The following is an 18892-nucleotide window of genomic DNA, read 5'->3' as shown; positions in this document are numbered from 1 at the left end:
TTGTTGTTTTTTTTTCTCTGCGAGTGGCATGTGGCTGGCTACTTTACCATGATGTCGCCTTCGTTTCTGGCTCGGCGTAAAACATCAGTTCCACCATCCCCATCTCTTTCTATTTTTCTCATAGCAAGGGATAACTACAAGTGGCACATGCCCATTATGTTAACAAGATAACACGGATATCTAATCTAGTTGTCTGACCACACATTTGCACACACCTGTATGAAAAAAGGCGCAGGAAGATGCTCATTTTCTCGTTTGTGTGTGTGGAGGGAGGTATTGGGAACGAAAGTCAACCTCCATGCTGATAGTGAACGACGTTCACATCCTTGTCCAGTTGTCCCCTCAGTATCTTCGAGGGTGGTGTCTGCCCCCACCTCCACCTTGCCTCCTGCCCCTGATTCCTAATAATGTCTACAGTTTGTCTCTCTCTCTAAATGCGTGTTACTTGTGAACAGTACTCACTAGACCGTTTATTATAACCATACTCAGAGCTTATCAGCCTTAACATTGGTCGTTAGTCTGTCGAGGTGCTGCTAACACCAGAGATTCCCGGAAGATAAATCTTATGATGAATGCTTTGTGTGCAGCTGATATAGAAAGTGGGGGGAAAGTGGAGCGTTGCTTGAGATAACATACCAGTCTAACTGGGTTTTCTTAGATAACCTTAATCAAGACATACCCGAGACAGAAAGATCAGGACAAGGTCACCAGTACGTCATATCACAAGACTTCAAGGGAGATAACACAGGACTTAAAATTCGATTGGTGATCTCCCCTGGTGGGTGTTGCTAGGGGTGCCTACTTCATCCTCTCGCGGCCACCCTTGCAGAAAGAGAGGATGATAGTAAAGCAGGAAGATATGATTATTTAAGTACGTTCCCTTTGACCCTAAGGGTCAGCTGCATGTTAATAAAGGTACTGATCGTTGGCATGGATGAAAGACAAAACAAAGAAAAAAAAAAAGCAGAAATAATTTGTGATTTGACCTCAATGCCTCTGTTTTGCACTTGAAACTCCCACCTCCCGAAAAATACGACTGCCTCGTGGGAAAGTTTTGTAATCTAAGAGTCCGCCATGCGTTTAGGAAATGGGATACAGAAGAAACACGAACTTGGATAAATAAAAAAATGAGCTCGTGTGTCCTTGAAAGATTTGTAACTGTTGTTATTCGTGTGTGTGTGTGTGCGCGCGCGCGAGCTTATATATATATATGTGTGTGTAGTGTATGTGTTTGAAAGTGTGTAGTGTCTGTATACTGTGTAGGAGAGAGAGAAAGAGAGAAAAAGACTAAATATGAAAAAGGATGTACAAAAGAAAATGATAATTGAAGTAAAGAAAAAAAGAATGATAATTGAAGTAAGAAAAGACAAAGATTGACTGACTGAACACGTTTGAGTGTAAAATTCTTGGAACGCTCACACTAACAATTCACCTTGTTCTGCCTAGCAACGCACTCTCGTGTTTATCTAGCACGAAGTGTTTCGCTGTCTAGTCAACTCATAAATATTCATGTCGCCTGCCGTCACGATCATAGTTGACCTACAAGGATAAGAGCTTCGTTAAGTTTTTTCTGAAATGTTTCACCGAGATTTTTGTCATGAGCTGCGTGATTGCCCGAGGGATTAAATGAAAAGACGTCCTTGCTTTCGAGAATTTTCATCCGTGATTGATATTGATCTAATGTACTCCTTTTTTTCCCCCTTTTTTTTTTCCTTTCTTTTCGTTTTTCTTTCTCGTTCTCGTTCGAGTTCTCTTTTTCTTTCCTTTTCTCTCTCTAGCTCGCGTTTTAAATAGGTCTGTTCTTCAGAATACTGAAAAGCACATTCCAAGTCACGTCTTAGAAACCTCGGGAGATCGCGAGTTATGTTGAAATTTATTAATACTGTCGTCTGCTTTCCCTCAGATATGTCGAGATAAGTTTTGCTCGATGATTTCCAACATGATGAAGGTGAACGAAAATCTTAGCCCTCAGACAAAGCAGCTGATTGTAAATAAGGAGAAAGATGGGGAAAAATGGTGCCAAGTGACTGGTGTGGTGGTGGACGGTCGAGTTCACTTGTAACAGTGTACAGTGGGTTGAAATGAAGAGATGGTGTGACAGTTCATCGTCGTCTTTGTGTACAAGCAGCTGCCAGCAAAGGCTGGAGAATCGTAAAGAAAGACCGCACAGTGAGTGGTTAGCTGGTCAAAGTCTGCTGGACGATGGTATGGTCAGTTATTTCTATTATTGCAATCTCACGCAAGCACGCCTCACACACTCAGACGTCCGCACTAGTGCGCACATAGAATGCAGACGAGCGCGTGGCGCCGCGTACAAATGCACGAGCGCATGCTTTCCCTTTCTCGTCTTCTCTCAGGCAAATACACTAATTCACACTACTGTGCATTCATACGCACACCTACACCCACACATATGTGCTGAGAGACACGCAAGCACAAAAACACAAGCATTGCATACACACACACACTCTCATACTCATACTCTCGTGCACTCTCTCTCTCTTTCTCTTTCGCTCTCTCTCTCTCACAGGTACTTTTCTCTCTCTCACCCTTTGTACTCTAACTGCTCTTCCAGTTTGTGTAACGTTGTCCCGTCCTGTTTTGAAATCACACGAGTGAACTCTGACCTAATAGTCATGACACTTTCGCTCTCAACGACGCCTTCAGGGAGATAATCAGTTGTCAGTGTTTGTGAGCCGAGAAAGATAAATAGAGAGAGTAGGAAAACGAAAAAATATCAGAAAAAAAAATATCAGAAGAAAAGAATTTTTTAGCTGTGTATGTGTGTGAGTGTGATGTCAGTTTACAATTTAAGTGCACTAACGATGTTTGTTAACCGGTAAAGTTAACCTTCCAGAATAACGTTTTGACTAGCCATTTTTTAACCGCCTCTCCCTGTAGGGAATTCATGTTATACCTCCTCTCCCTGCAATGACCTCGTGTTTTCATCTCCTCCCCTCTGTGTTTACATCACAGCACTCACAGGCATAGTCACCATAGTAACATCGTGATTTACGTCCCTTTTACGTGATGAAGCCGTCTTACCTCCTCTCCCCCAGACTGGTGTCATATTGTACCTCTTCTTGATTGTAGGGATGTCAAATGGATTGAAACCGTCGTTGACCACGGGGTTCTTCTTTCTAGTTGACGATTACAAAGTCGCAAAACATTCAACACTACCAAATTCAGAGAGACACTAAATTAATGATTGTGGTTAAGATGTGATTTTGATGAGTAAAACTTGGAGAAATCCGTCGCTCGAAATAAATCCTCTCGTACAAATAATCTCGTTTCATCTAATAAGAAATAATTTTACGTTCGCAAAAAAATATAAAATTACGTGACGCGCACGTAGAGCGCCTGACAGGCTGTAGGGACATAGGATGAAGTTTTCTGTCGAAATATTCCCTCCGAACCAAAGATTTGAGCGTGGAGCGATGACATGGCGGAAAGTGCAAGCAAAGTTCGATAAGCATCTTCCCTTCTCAGTGGAGCACAAGAAAGCAATTTCTGGAGGCTTTACCGACATGAGCTCCGTAATGCTCACAGACCTCATGTCATCGCTCTGACCCTCTCTCCCTCACCCTCTCTCTCCCTCTCTCTCCCTAACACAGAGACACAAGCATAGATACTGACACAAGTACTTTCTCTTATTCTTTCATTTTATTTAAATATCTCTGACATAAAAACACATAATAAACATACACGTTCCCACATGTATATAAGGCATTTTCTTTAAACACAGACACACAAACGAGAGGGGGGAGATAGAGAAGTGGACATTTACTCGCTTACTCTCAGGTTCTCACTCTCTTACACACAAACGTTATTTTATGCACCTAATCTATCCCATTTTCTACTATCTCACGATTGCACGTGATTGTGTGTCCAACACACTGACAGACAAAATACACAGCACCACACGCACACACCTACCTGCTGTGTTGTCTTCCATTATTTCAACACCTTTATTATCTCTATTACATTTTTCTTTTTAAAACTATTTTTACACATATCATTAGATTGTTGTTGTTATTATTGTCTAACACAAAGCAAACCCAAGCACAAACAAAAACTATAAACATCAGAAACTATTTAGCTCGAGGGTGAAGTCTGCTTCCCCAACGTCTACATCAGAATACATCATCACAAGTCTTCCGGACTTTGTGGAGGATAACGACAAATTAAAGCAAATGGCAGCCAGTATTCCATGAAAATGTATGAGAAGCTTGACCCCCCCGTCGTGAGCTCTTCTTGTGATGGGATAGCATCGAACCTGACATTCTGCTGCTATGGACGGGAAGCTGCTCTATGAATAATCACAGGAGGCCGGCGGCTCATGGAGTGGTCGATGGTGAAGATGGTCAGCCCATCGGTCGATGTTCGTTACAGCAAGGTTTTCCGTTTCCTAGCTTCTTGTGGTACATTTCGAAATTTTGTAAATTTTATGAGAAGATTATGCAACTCTTCGTGCATGTAGTGCAGTATGCCCGTAAACCGTTTATAAACACACTACCGTATATCTGCCCTAATATGATACAGTTATTGTGGGTAGTAAACACTCACTTTTTTTAACTAAACAAGTTGATAAATACGATCCTAGATTACAATAATCAAATAGCATACAAAAGGTGAAAAATGGATTCTCTAATCAACCTGAAAGTTTCTTTAAAATAGCTAAACATTTCTTCCTTTCACCAAAAACACATATTCGTCTCCTCCAGTCATAATGAAGGTAAAGATTTGCATGTTACCCACCAGACTATTTGCTGGTGTTCATCTTATCACAGTTAACTAAAAAAGAAGGTTTGATTAAGATCTGGCAAAGTTTTATATACTTATTATGGAAGCACTTTGCCAAACTTGATCAAGAGTTCGCCTTTACTTGACTTGCTAAAAGGGACCTTTACAATGAAAACACATTTTTCAGAACATCTGCCACTGCAATGATCAGTAACCCTCTCATATTTACTCCAACATATTTACGTCCATTACACAGAAAAGATGGTTTCTTTGTGATTATGAAGACAGGTGGACCAAAACCAAGTGGATGTGGTTAAAAATAGAAGAAAATGGGAAACAAACAATGGAGGGAAAATGAAAAGAATGCTTATAAATCTTCTGAATATTTGCAATTTGTTTAGAAAACTCTGGTTCCTCAAGTGGGTACATGACATTTGTCGTCTACTGTGAAATGTGTACACGAGTCTTGTATAAATTTCGAGGTTGCATGTCAACACCGGAACTTGCTTTATCGTCTTCGCATTTTTTTTTTATAGTTTGACCCAATGAACCAGGCAAATACACTGAAGTGAAAGCAATAAAGAGAGCCTTCCCCTCAGACAGGAAGCAGAACTGATACGGAACTGCCAGTTTTTGCGATGAGCGTGTGAAGGGAAGATAACTACTTTAAATGTGCGCAGCGAGTGCTCGGCCCTGGCAGACGTAACCGCCAAAGAAGACGTTAAGACAAGGACGCCTAGGTTGCTGTGTCATCACAAGATCTACCTCGGCAGAAACAGTGAAAAATGTTACTTTGCTCCCTTGTTTCCATGGGAACATTTTTTTTTTTAGAAAGTCAGTCGTTCCGTATTTTCTGTTCCTGATTTGCATGTGATGCAGTTCAGCAGGCTGCGAGCACATTATGCAGGATGCGGGTCTTGTGACAAGTCTTGTGCCATCTTTTCCTCTCGCACACAACCCTCGCTGACTCCTCCTCGCACACCAGGTCGGGGCTTCATTTGTTTCTGCTCCATCCTGGGTGGACCGCGACGATTACAGTGTACGTCTGATGTCATCGCTGGCTGCGTGAGTCTCCACAAGGGGAGAGAAGAGCGCTGAGTACCTGCTGCCACCTGGCGACAGTAGAAGCTTTCAGACAGAGAATCTTGTCCTTCCAGTCGCTACAACGACTCTACAACCATAGCCAAGAATGGAGCGAATGCACGGTCCCCTGTGGATGGTGGTTCTGGTAGCGACGATGACCTATCAGGTCCATGGCAATGAGTCGCGTACGCACCGGAGTAAGTACAACTCCTCTGCCTTTACCTAGGATGATTTTTAAAAAATCGTAATTTTTTTCTTTTAGGCTGAATATTCAGATGGTTGTCTGAAACGTTTGTCGTTTCTAATGTGTTTAAAATTGTTATAGTTCCGTCGTGATTGTGTTTATTAGTACAACGAAACATGTAGGAGCAGCATTGAATTCACCTATACTGGGATTAAAAGCTGGGAGATGTTGTTAGGTCTGGAACTCCGCCTGATCTCAAAAACGTCTTTGACACTGAGCTTCCATCTTTATTCCTGAGACACTGTTCAAGATCGTTCTTAACCGGGCAGAATACAACTCGTCAAACCTCCAATGTTACCCAAAGTCCCATTGTCTTGGCAGATGTGTTGGCAAAGAAGTATGAAATTAGGATGCTGAGTAAGGTTCTACTGTCCCCAGCCTTCATCCTAATCATTGGTTTCTTGTGACCTTCACACACACACACACACACACACACACACACACACACACACACACACACACACACACACACACACACACACACACACACACACACACACACGCACACGCACGCACACGCACACACATTTGCCAATCTTGCTCAAACATTAGAAAAAATTTGTCCCAGTTCGGAAAGGCAGTACACAACATAAAACATGGACATTTTGCTAGGGAACACGATTCAGTAAGACAGCAAGCCTTGTGTACATCAAGAAAAGGTGGAAAGGAACGGTTTGCGGAAATCTATCAGTGAACAGGTTAATGACAGTGCGTCATCATGACGCACGTGCAAGAGTTGTTATCGCCTTGGTGCAAGTCAGCACGAGCTGCACGTGCTGTGCGTCAGTGGATGATTGCTAAGTAACTGTAGACTCCACTTTCACCAAAGAGGATACCGTCCTTGCTTTCACTTCTGGGTGGGGAGGAAATGCACATACCCTGATAATAGTAACAGGATACAGAGGAAAGAATGCGTGACAATGACAATGACCTTTCTTTATTAACGAGAATGACCTAAAGATGCGATGTTTTTTTAATCAAATGTAGCCCTTGTACTCAATGGGAAAAAGTGTAGTAAACACTAAAATATTACAATAACAAAATGCTTCAAGCATTAAACAGTAAAAATTACAAGACTAGAGGCAGTAATGTGCATGATTTAAAAAAAAACAAAGTTAAATTAAGTAGATTTTTTATATAGTCACACAAGTTACTGAACTTATATGGATACTAGTTTAATGGATGGAGGTAGAAAAGGTTTCAGAAAGTTGTCAGAGATTGCTGTAGAAATAGAAATGTTGTGCTTAAGAAGCAGCACAGACTAGATTTTAGTTTGAGAGGCCGTTGGATCGGATCTAGTTTCGGCCACCTGTTTACAGTATTGCCCGTCGGAGGCATTGTTGGGGTACTGTGGTTTCCTCCCCTCGTTCCTCTCCCCTCATAGTGCGAAATCACCTCTAGATGGAAGCACTCTCCCATCAAACCAACCATCCAACCAACCCTCCCTGCCTGCCTAACATACTGAGAACAAGGCCTATTCTGTCTTTTGCTGCATTTATGTGGTATACCGAAGATGTCTTCAGGACTGCTGTTAATGTTATTGGCCAAGTATTACATCTTAATTTGTTAATTACTGCCAATCAAATTCCAGAAGCGTTCGATGTCGATGTAATTTTCTGCACACGGCAGTCAGCATAAATTAGAAGTTGTTTCGTGATGACTTTTCATCTTTCATCCTTTAGCGACTTTAAAACGACTTTTTAGTGACTATTCTGGATTTGTACAACAGATTATCTTACATAATCACACGCTCTTTTCACTATTCAGTGGTCAAAATGAAATATCTGTTGCTGCCAAGATCTTCATGATGGTCTGACGTCCCTGTGGGGACATTTCCGTTACAAAATCTGTTTTGTGAAGCAGCAAATTTGTTGTTAATTCGTTATTCCTGAGCGACTAGTTTCAAATAATCCAATTCAAAGGTATTTCTGAGTACAATACCACATCCTGCAAAGTAACTTTCAATAAATTAGAACAAAAATAAATGTCAGTTTTAAAAGCTGTCTATAGACTTTTTTCCTGCCAAACATCAGCGACCATTGCTGTTGCGTGGAGGGAGTTGCGAGGGTTGCAACTTTGTTGCTATGTTCGCAGGTGTGCTGCGCCTCTCCACTGGTTGTCAGCCTCAGAACATCCAGGTGAACAACTTCAACCACATTGTTGTATCCAACAAGAATGGAGAGTTGCAGCGCGTGCCTGGTCACCAGATGGCGTGCGAGGCGCACTTCAAGACGACGCTGGCCAATCACGGGCTGTGCGTCAGCGTCAGTCACTCCACTTCGCTGGGGAGCCACGTGTGGATCGAGTTCCTCACCAACGCCTTCGGGCCGGACAAGGCAAGTGCAGACACTTTACTAAACATTGCTGGGGCCGTTCGCATGGACTGACCTCTGACCTTTAGGTAGCAATGGAATGGCGGCAGACCTCGGAGATGAACAAATCACTTAAGGTCCACTTATTAACGACCATAAGAGCTCAGTTACCGTTCTTTAAGTCTCTGGTAAGAGAACCCATTCCTTGCGAAAAAAAGAAGGAAAGGGAGTTTAAATCCAAGAAAAGCTTTGTAACCAGAAGTCTGGATGAATGTTTCCTGTTTCGAGCCATCGCAGCATACAACGCTTTTTCTCTCATCTTCTCACTGTCCACTAAAAGGTTCACCACAGTTTGACCGTTACAAATTCCCTATTCCCCAAAGACTGGAGATGCTAAAAACAGGACAAACAAATCTACCCTGGTTAGTGTCTTTATTACTCTTTACCACTGAGCATGCCAGCATGCCTTACTGCTGCTTCCTGTTGGTGATGTGTAACTTAAAATATTCACAGATGTTTTCCATTGTAGGTTATTCGCAGGCAGCCAGCTTGGGAGGAGAAATGGTGTACCCGAAGTTCACTGCTAACTGTCCGGGTGTCCACCAACGGGCGGGTAGTTGATGAAAGTTTCACGTATTACGAGTTCACAGTTACCAACGTGTCAGCAGACTCCATCCCCACTTTCTGTGAGCAGATTGACACAACTTGTCTTTTCCTGTCTGTTCTTCAGTGTTTTCACATTTCACTTTTGTCTTCGTGTTGCGTTCGTGTTTCACAGAGGAACGTTCGCATCCCGTCTGTTCCACTATTTGAGTTTCGTTTTCTTACAGCGCAAGTTTCCTTCTTTTGATGTGTTTTCATTTCTTGTGTTTTTCTTTTCTTCAACGCGTGACCGGAGTAATTATAATGTTATGGAGTAATTTTTAATTATACATCTGCTACTAAGAATAAAATAGAATTATTAGAGAATCGCTTAGTTGTACTAAATGTATTAGTATACCCCATCTATTTCACATCTGCATGGTAAGCATTTACTGTTACAAACTGTGCATCAGAAAAACTTTACTATTTTTTCCCTGAGTCTTCTTTGTGTCTTCTACTTTTGTCTTTCCTTACTTGTCTGCATAGTTGTTCCTTCCGTCCTTCTTATTTCGTCTTAAGCACTGAGAGCATGATCCTTGGTAAGCGTGATCACGCGATATATAAATCACACTGTTGTTGTTGTTGTTGTTGTTGTTGTTGTGTTGTTGTTGTTGTTGTTGTTTGTTGTTGTTGTTAATCTTCTGTCATTCTTCAAAGTCATTAAATCAAGGTAGAAGATCTCAAAATTCATTTGAGATAAGTATTACCGCATATAATAAGCCTGTTGACTGACCTGCAAGCTGTTTCGCTCGATGACTGCAATCTCAGGGTTAGAACGGACTTTGCTTGTTATAGAAAGTTATTAAACCCTAGAATATAAAGAGGTACAGAGGCAGAAAGGTATAGAGAGGGACCTCGGGCACTTTGCAGACGACTGACTTTTTAATTCTTCAACTAACCGCCTGTATTTATTCGAGACGCGACTTGAAAAACAACAAGAACAAACCACACAATCAGTCTGTACAGTCTGCAGTAGCCCCTCGCTTACCTTCGTGTTTAGAGGGTTAACCTCCAAACTCTTCCTGCTCGTATGTCCTGGACCAGTCTTTAAATGGCGTCATCAATCTGTCTCAGACTACATGGATTCCTTTGTTGACTGCGGCTTCAACCATTCCCTGTCTCCTGGAAAGGAAGTGACTCTGGTGGCCGAGCGTGAGCCGCACGTGAGCCCCCATCTTCCGCCGACCTGCACAGTCTCCTTCCTCAGCACCAGCGAGGATGAATACGAACAGGTCTGCATGCGATTGGACATCTTGCCCACGGACTCCGCGAAGCACCCTTTGAAAGCTGCGCGCGCAGCGTCGCCAGATGGTGAAGACGTGCAACGCAGCCTGGACATCGAGGGACTCAACTCTCATTTCTACTCGATACAAAGAGTGTGTGTCTAGTTTCTTCTTCCCAATTGCTTTCTCCTTCAATTCTAGACTGTACCTTCCTGCGTTTCATATCTCCGCCCCAGCATTCCTACCGCGGCGATGGGCGACGGCACCTGTCGCACCTGACCCACCCCCGCTCCTTTGTTAATAAACTTGAGTCCGTCTGTTTCCTACAGGCTATCTCGGGATCCATCGTGTGCTCAGAAAACAAGTTGCTGCGCCTCACGCTGATCCGGAACCAGACAACTCCAGTCAACTTCCGGGCGACCATCAGCAGCCGCTGGCACGAGTGTAACTATGTGTAATTCTTGTTTTTAAGTCATTACACTGGAGTAAGTCGACTCCCCAGAGCAAAATAGGGAACTTACTGAAAAGTATCTTGTTTCTGAAGTTACAAATCCTTGTCAAGACCCCTCGAACACTGTTTCAAGTTTCTTTATCCCAAGGCATCTTTGACATTGCTTTATAACTACTATTATAGGGGTAAAGCAAACACATTCAGGGTCTAGACATGATAATTGTAATCTGGAATAATGTGGAAGTGATTCTTCTAAACTTTATAGCACTTTTCTTGCATACAAAGTGAAGAGGAGGAGGAAGGTGAAGAGGAGAAGGATGAGCATGTAGTAGTAATCATGTTTGTGTCGCTGTGTCTTGACAGACTGGGAGAAGGAGTCCAAGGAGGCGGCGGAGCTGCATGGCCTGTCCGTCGTCAAGAACATTACCTACTTCGTCGCCACCATCGACACACTCATCGCCCTCTTTGCAGCTGGTCTGAGCTACATGCTCCGTAAGCCGAGGGGCCCCTGGAAGCGCTGGGCAGACAACTTCAACGCGCATGTCGCAGCGCATGCGCCGCAGCCGTATCCGCCTCAACAAGAGCAGGGGACCTACGTCTCTCACAGCTGTCAGGACGGTGAGACACACAGAAACAGATACACATAACTCCCTAAAAACACACACACAAACAAACAAACAAACAAACAAATATAAATGTATGGATTGGAACACGTACAAACATTTGGTCCAAATATTATCCTAGTGGAATCGATGTCCAAAAATGACAGGTGGACGTTGCAGACAGACGAACTGATTCTCAGTATGACTCACAATGACGATGAATTACAATCAACAACAACAACAGCAGAAAATAAAGTAAAATATCTTAACTCCTTCACCTTATGCAAGACATTTCCAATGATAATGAGAGTTTCGAGTTTATTGTAGCTGTATTAGACATTTTTGAACACACAATTGATAAAATAGAGGAATAAATCAACAATAGCTCCAAACGTTATCAGATTTTTTGCTGCTGTGTGGTGAAACTACCTTTGAACTGCAACTAAAATTAATGAAAGAGAGATTTATCGCTTCCGAAGAACCATGACAACGTTCTTCTATTAAAGCCTGCATGAAATGATTCTTTCAGATTTTAAAAAGGTTAAAAATATTTAAAGTTAGACAATGTATGTATGTCAACATGTTCGTTTTTATGTCCAATATAAACAGAGAAAACCCACGAATAGGAAACATAGAAAATGCGTTTTGCCAGAGTTTGGCAGAGTTTAATTTATTTGACCGACTCAATATTTTACTAAATGTCCTAATGAAATCGTTTGCGATTATATTCATCATCTGTACCAGTTCAGTTCCTCCCTTTATTGGAGGCAAGTTATTACACAGCCCCGATAGTAAATAACAAAACCTGACTAGTAAGCAAGTCTCAAGGTGTGACGAGAGCTGAAGTAACATGTCAAATGTTTGGTTTAAAAGTAGCTCCAGACCAGGTGATATCTTGCGGATTTCTTCATCCGACAACTTCGTCCATTTTGCTTGTTAAGAGCCAGACTCACCTCCCTTCCCTGTGTTTCTCGCAGACTCTGTTGGATCCAGTGTGTCCAGCCCGGATATTTCCCTAGGTGAGGCACCGTGATGTCCCACAGTGATTTAGACTTCTTGCTCAAATAAAATAAAATACAACTCTGTCGCAAGCAAGCGTTGACTAGGCATTGCTAAAAAACCATAGCAAATAGTTTTCTTCTTTTAGTCTGAATTGTAGACACTCAGTTAAATTACCTGTAGACTGCGACCTAGACATCCGTGAGTCCGGTGTACTGATTACGAAGTTTGACGAAAGCCTGGGGTTACCTGGGGTTAATGGGGGTAAAGTGCGTTTGGCAAGGTCGCCGAGGAGCCAAGATTCTGACCTGGCAGTGTTGACAGAACTGATCTTTTTTTTTTTTTTTTGAGGGGGAGGTGGAACTCATATTGGCAAACTGAAAGAATTACCTGTAGGCGAAATTTTCATCTGTTCTTGAGGTAAACTATTTTGTATATACCATGGCATCTTGCTCAGCCACAGGGGTGTTCGATTGTAAATAATATATTGAACTGTGAAGAGCTTAGCGACTCACTAGACTGAAACCGAGACAAAAATGTGAGATGACTAGACAGCATCACTTCCACCTGACTGAGATCTCACGCTAGTCTCGTGTTCATTTCGGGACGAAGGGAGTAGGAGTGGACACTCCATTTGCACTCACTGTGAAGAGCCAACAGGATGCTAGTGGGATGCCATGATTCACTGTTGGTATCTGTCTCACAGGGGCCTACCCGGAGCTGCCAGGGGAAATGCAGGCATCCAGTGAGGTACACGTGGAGGCTCATACCTTCTAGAGATGGGAGAACGTCACTGGTGATGAGGGTCAGCACTTCCAGGTGAGACGGATACGGGATTCGTTATTTTTAAAGTGTCAAGTGCCACTAGCTGAATGGACTCTAAGCACGAGCAGACAAAAATGCGAATGAATTTTTTTTTAATTGGAGAAGGAAGAAAATAAGAAATGAAATATGATGAGATCGTAGAAAAAATAAAATGGATTTTACTATGTCTTCAAAATTTAACTCTCTCTCTCTCTGTCTCTCTGTCTCTGTCTCTGTGTCTCTGTCTCTCTCTCTGTCTCTCTGTCTCTGTCTCTGTGTCTCTGTCTCTCTCTGTCTCTCTGTCTCTCTCTCTGTCTCTCTGTCTCTCTCTCTCTCTCACACATGCACTACACAGTTTCGCATACGTATATCTAAACCTACACATGGCTTTACATATACAAACGCACATACACATATGAATATTTGTAATTCTCGTATTTATTTTATTCCTTTATCTGAAATACGTCTTCTACTTTTTTGTCCTTTTGCAGACACAAAGACTACGTGTCAAAGTTATTGAAGGAGTTCAAATATTGAGAATGTTACAACCAGACATTTTGAAATGCTGTTTTCCTTCCTCCCCACTAACTATAACAGTCTTTGTAAATGGAACACGAAGAAGGAGCTACCCCTCCGAGATTCAGACCATTAAAGCTGGATAATTGCATTTCGTAATCATATTACTGTGCAGTGGGTGCGATCATATTAATTACAGATGATTTTTTCATTTTCATTGTCCCCGCTCACAAGTCTAAGCAAGCATAGATCTTTTACTTTTCGCTTCTGTGGATGCAAGGGTTTTGTACTAAATAACCCAAAAGATGGATTTATTATCAAAATACTGGGGAAAAAAATACGAAAGAAAGGAAAAAATACAGACTTGGAAATGGCGGAGACAGACCAACGCTCACCTGCTCGAGATGCCAGGATCAAGAGTCCAGAACCGAACTTTTGGCTGCCAACCATTCTGAGGAATGAGGTTGTTGTACTTCAACTCGTAGACACCAAGCTGTGGTTTTATTTATTAAGCATTCTCATGTGTGTGTGTGTGTGTGAGAGAGAGAGCTGCTTTTATTTGTCCCTCAATAACAATTGCCTGACAAGCAAGTTTCTAGAAATGGATGTAACCAATTTTCAACTAATTTTGCTTTATGCACACCAGAAAGTAGTGTATAGTCTATTAAATAGTTTTACCCAACCATTCAAAGAGCCAGCAAGCCATCTGTGTGAGAAAAGAAGAGACTTGCAAGAAGACACAAGCTGGTCTAATGTGTGCTTGTGTCGAGATGATGCTGACTCTCTTCGCTGTGATAACCGTGGGAAAGTTTTCAGATCATTGATAAGAAGGAAATTTGATGTTTTCAGAAGCTGTGTACAAACCACGTAGTGTGTAGCGACAAACGCATGTAAAAATTCTACTGGAAGAAAATCCTGGGGCCGATCTCATGAGCCGTCGTATCCTGCTTCTCAGAAATTTCAAGTTGCCTGTTTGGTTTCTTTGGTTTCTTGGTTTGTAGCATGCTTCTATGTATGAAAAGGAGACGACACACGCTCGTGCATCCCGGCCCAGGTCCTTTGATATGTTTGTCTGTAGATAGTTGTTAGTATTGTAGAAGTCTTACTGTTCACTGTTATAAAGATTAGTGGTATGGTGTCGATGTGGTTAGCGCCTGTTCCCAACATAGTGAAGATAGGCTGACCTGAGTTCGGACCTCGTCTCAGGCACGCTTTTTCTTGTCTGCAACTGAGTTGAATTAAACTGATCACATTGCTTACTTTATGATTTTATTGTTGTTGGTATGGAGGTGAAATCAGTCTGACTGTCTGTTATACAGTGTTGGTCTGTGTGCACACTCGCTTGCTTCAGTACATTGATATATATATATACACACGAATGTATGTATGCATGCACTTGTTTGTATGCTTGCATGAATGCGCGTATATCTGCATGGATGTATGTGTGTAGTGTGTATGCAAGTGTGACTGTACACGTGTGTATGCAAGTGTGTTGATGTGTATGTGCTTACCTGTACGAGCTGTCATCAACCATCACTACTAACCTGCAGATTGTCTCCTCTTGTCTCCTTGAGCTAACCAACCCACAAAATCCGATGGACGTATCGCGATCTGAAAAGGTCACCTGATCTCCTTCGTCCTCGTTACAAATGTAGACCACAGCATCATTCACCTTTTTCATGTTGGTATCTGCTTTCCCTCCCATGACCTTTGCATTATTGCATTACAGGATTGCTTCGTGCAACCGAACTCTCCAGTAAATGAAAGTAACTTTCCTCTGTTTTCCTAGTGGCAGGTGGGAATGCCGATGTTCGAAGTCTTATGTCTTACAAAGTCATCATAATTATAAACTCATATATTAGGAATTATTATTTTAAAATAAACTAACCGATCATAAAGAAAACAAATGTGGCGCTCGTGTTGACCTTTAAGCTGCTAGCCGAGATCTTTTGGTCAGTCGAAGGGTAGACAACTGCTGTTTCTCAAGGCACTCAAATTGCTTTTATCTCTAATATTGTTCACAGAATGTGGACAGAATACAGCCGAGACAGCTGTTGCTCTTCCTGTCATGGAACTGGAGTGCGACGCATGTCAACTCAGCTGAGAGAGACTGGACTTTAAAGCCTGACACTGCGTTCGTCACTCTTCATTTTGTGAGTAGAGAAAGCAAGGTGCCGGCGCCATGTTCAGAATCGTTGTGCTTACCTTGTTTTGTGCGGGGCTGGTGGCGGCAGGCTCCAAAAGCAAGTTAAAATACAAAGATCAAAGAGTCAGACGACAAGGTATGTAAATCAAAGAGGTCAATGACCAATGAGTAGCAACAGGTTTAATTATGCGCATGCGTAACTTCTGACGTTAAGACATGAGCGTTCGCGAGATGATGACGTCACTTATAATGGGTTTTTACCCCCGTGCACGTGCTTGTTATTGTTTACCAGAAGGAGAATGCGCAGTGGACCAGTTCAAGTGCTCCAATGGAAGGTGCATCCAAGAAGAATGGGTTTGCGACTCGGACGGTGATTGTGCAGACAACTCGGATGAAGCTACGCCAGGATGTAGTGAGTTATCGCCCACACGTTTTACTTCGTGCGTGTTTGTCTCTTATTTACTTCCCATCTGTAATATCATTTTAGATATCATTGCTGCAATGTTTGATATCCCGGACATCTTCTACCATTCGTCAGAAAGCTTTTGTAGACAAACTACATCTTGTTACACACAAACCGTATTTTCTAGAGCTCGACATTAAATAAATGTCTTGGAACATGTTAGCAATGGGTTTTTTTTTTTCTTAGTCTGGTCTCAGATTTCAAGCGCGCGCACACACACATGCACAGGCTACTAATTGTGTTTAATAGCATACTGAGTGCACATAAATATTTGCCTGGAAACATGCACACACTCCCTTACACTGCACTAAAATAGGTATATATTTATATAATTACGCCCTCATGTTACTTTGCCAGCTAGTTACAATACTGGACAAATATATAAAGAAATGTTGTTATCATGTAACTGTGCTGCACAGCATCCGAATGCACTGGTCCCCACAAGATCAAATGCAAGAACGGGGGATGTGTTCCTCTCGAGTTCCGTTGTGACGGTGACGACGACTGTGGCGATCAAACCGACGAACAGGGATGCGGTGAGTCTTTTGGCAAGAGGCAGAGGTTTGGGGATTGTGACTCCTCCACCTCCAATCTCAGATAAGAAACCTACGAACTTGTACCACTTCATCGACTTATTATTCAGGTTTACCGAATTCAGTTGTTTTTAGCCTGTCGATGGATTGTATACATGTTTTTATATTTTAATGATATTACTCCGCTAATTAATAATAACATTCTTTACAATCTTATTATGACAAGGACACAAAAAGGAAAATTTCCTTAACTGTCTCCGATTGCAAGCAACAAATATCAAATCTTGAAAAATGAGCAGACTATACAACATTGAATATTTAAAACTTCATTAAATTATTAAATATTTTTGAACAAATAATGCCAAGGCTAATCAACAATGGCCAGGTGTATTACAAGACGTGAAGTTATTTTGAAACCATGCAAACCATTTTTAAATTAGAATATTCACAGATGGAGTCGTCATTGTTAGGGGATAGTTTGAATATGAAACATGAAGCAGGCACCTGAAAATCTCATATCTGAACATTATAGTTGAGTGGCTGAGTGCCTCGTCGTGCACCTGGCCACAGGGCTGAGGTAAAGACGGTCCTAACTCTAGGGCTTCTTCATGCAGGTGAGTTCCAGTGCTCCGCGGGCGAGACCCACTGCGGTGACGGGAAGTGTATAGAAGATGGCTGGATGTGCGACGGCCAAGAGGACTGCAGCAAGGGCTGGGACGAGGACCCCGCCAACTGCCGTAAGGTCACGCCGGCCCCTTAGTGACCTTTTCAGGCATGGGTCAACTCCAAGCAGACGTCACCTACCCACCTCTTATTGCTAGACAACACACACACACACATAATCATGTCAATCTATCATTTTTGCTCAACTCCTCCTGGGTCTTGTTCATGAGTTCCATGAAGATTGATGGCTTCGTGAACGTTGGTATCTAACGGGCTTCTGAATAAAGTCACATGATCTATCCCCAAGAAAAGAAACCCTCTCATCACCACCCAGCCAGTCCTGAAGCATTTGAACGAAAGGCCGACTTCATCTGTTATCACTTGCCGATACACTATGGCTGATTTGTTGTAGATGTCAATATTCTATTTTCTCTCCAGTTAATTGATATGACACATTACTGTTCAAAATAAAACTTTAATTAACTTCAGAATTAGACTATTTTAGGAAGATTGGCTGTTGCACGTGCCCATTCCACACATGGACAAGCGGTTGTCGCAATATTGGCGACGTTAGGTCGCAGTCGTCGTCATAGCAACCTCATCACATGCAGGTGTTGGTGACATTTTATTTCAGTCTCATGGAAATAAAGGATCCATCTTTAATACTGGGGATGTTGGGACATTACTATTTGTCACTGAATCTTTTATTTCATGGGCGCGCGTGGGAGAAATTAGTGTTTGTGTATGTGTGTGTGTCTGCTTGCTCTAATATACATGAACAGATGTGCGAGTGCTTACCTGTATGTGTGTATTTAGATATTTTTATGAGGATGAGGATGTGTTTATCTAAAAATCAACTAACATCAGTAGTCCACGGGCATTAATTCACATTTTCACTACTCGCCCTCTGGCCAAGTGACCCACAAAGCCCACACCTGTATCACGATGTGAACAAGTCACCTGCTGTTTCTAGTCATCGATGATAACAAAATAATTTTACGAATGTCCTTGCCTTTTTTTTCATGCAATTAATCACTTTTAGGAAAAATGTAAACAGACCGAGAAGTGAAATTTGTAGCAAATTGACTGGATGTTTATTCGAGGTTTACTGGAAGTTTCCTGAAAAGAATTGAAAAGATATGTAATGTGCCTCAGTCCTAACTGTAACAGGATGGAAAAGATTTTGTTTCATTTGTCTGACGGTCTCTGTGACATTCTTTATCTTTCTGCCACAACGCCTCATTTCTTGAATCTTATCTCAGTCTTCAAACATTTTCTTTCTATTCTTGTCCACAACACAAACATAGAGACAATCATTTTGTTTCAGTCAAATATTTAGCTGGACTTTCATCATTTCTGTCATCACTCTACAGATGTCAAATGCTTGCTGGGGTTGGGATGTTCAAACACACACACAATTTTACCCACATAGGTTATTTTCTAATTTACTCTTGTTTAGCAAATGATG

At 42.0% G+C, this 18892-nt stretch overlaps 2 protein-coding genes across 4 annotated transcripts; both read left to right on the top strand.

Moving 5' to 3' along the window:
- Positions 1–1571: 1571 nt before the first annotated feature.
- On the top strand, positions 1572–14871 carry LOC112572806. 3 transcript variants are annotated; one of them, XM_025252698.1, is made up of 9 exons: positions 1572–2205; positions 8165–8406; positions 8912–9068; positions 10099–10400; positions 10577–10691; positions 11062–11316; positions 12278–12319; positions 13006–13118; positions 13595–14871. In XM_025252698.1, the coding sequence occupies exons 1-8, from the start codon at positions 2082–2084 to the stop codon at positions 13074–13076; spliced, it is 1308 nt and encodes a 435-aa protein (XP_025108483.1). In that variant the 5' UTR covers positions 1572–2081; the 3' UTR covers positions 13077–13118; positions 13595–14871. The 3 variants fall into 3 exon arrangements, with proteins under 3 accessions (XP_025108483.1, XP_025108485.1, XP_025108484.1); XM_025252699.1 differs by lacking the exon at positions 1572–2205 and adding an exon at positions 5280–6023; XM_025252700.1 differs by lacking the exon at positions 12278–12319 and having other exon boundaries at positions 1581–2205.
- A 773-nt stretch (positions 14872–15644) lies between these two features.
- Positions 15645–18109, top strand: LOC112572901 (very low-density lipoprotein receptor-like). Its single transcript, XM_025252882.1, has 4 exons — positions 15645–15901; positions 16058–16177; positions 16648–16764; positions 17376–18109. The coding sequence occupies exons 1-4, from the start codon at positions 15802–15804 to the stop codon at positions 17519–17521; spliced, it is 483 nt and encodes a 160-aa protein (XP_025108667.1). The 5' UTR covers positions 15645–15801; the 3' UTR covers positions 17522–18109.
- The last annotated feature ends 783 nt before the right edge of the window (positions 18110–18892 follow it).

This window comes from Pomacea canaliculata, linkage group LG9 (assembly GCF_003073045.1).
Source record: "Pomacea canaliculata isolate SZHN2017 linkage group LG9, ASM307304v1, whole genome shotgun sequence".
Classification (NCBI taxonomy): Eukaryota; Metazoa; Mollusca; class Gastropoda; order Architaenioglossa; family Ampullariidae; genus Pomacea; species Pomacea canaliculata.
This window is presented reverse-complemented; position numbering and strand designations above follow the sequence as displayed.

Excerpts from the sequence above, each read along its gene's own strand:
- LOC112572806 (XM_025252698.1), top strand. The coding sequence starts at position 2,082 with ATGAAGAGATGGTGTGACAGTTCATCGTCGTCTTTGTGTACAAGCAGC. Across the intron at positions 10,401-10,576 it reads ATTTCTACTCGATACAAAGA|GCTATCTCGGGATCCATCGT; the intron begins GTGTGTGTCTAG and ends TGTTTCCTACAG. Across the intron at positions 11,317-12,277 it reads CTCTCACAGCTGTCAGGACG|ACTCTGTTGGATCCAGTGTG; the intron begins GTGAGACACACA and ends TGTTTCTCGCAG.
- LOC112572901 (XM_025252882.1), top strand. The coding sequence starts at position 15,802 with ATGTTCAGAATCGTTGTGCTTACCTTGTTTTGTGCGGGGCTGGTGGCG. Across the intron at positions 15,902-16,057 it reads TCAAAGAGTCAGACGACAAG|AAGGAGAATGCGCAGTGGAC; the intron begins GTATGTAAATCA and ends ATTGTTTACCAG. Across the intron at positions 16,178-16,647 it reads TGAAGCTACGCCAGGATGTA|CATCCGAATGCACTGGTCCC; the intron begins GTGAGTTATCGC and ends TGTGCTGCACAG.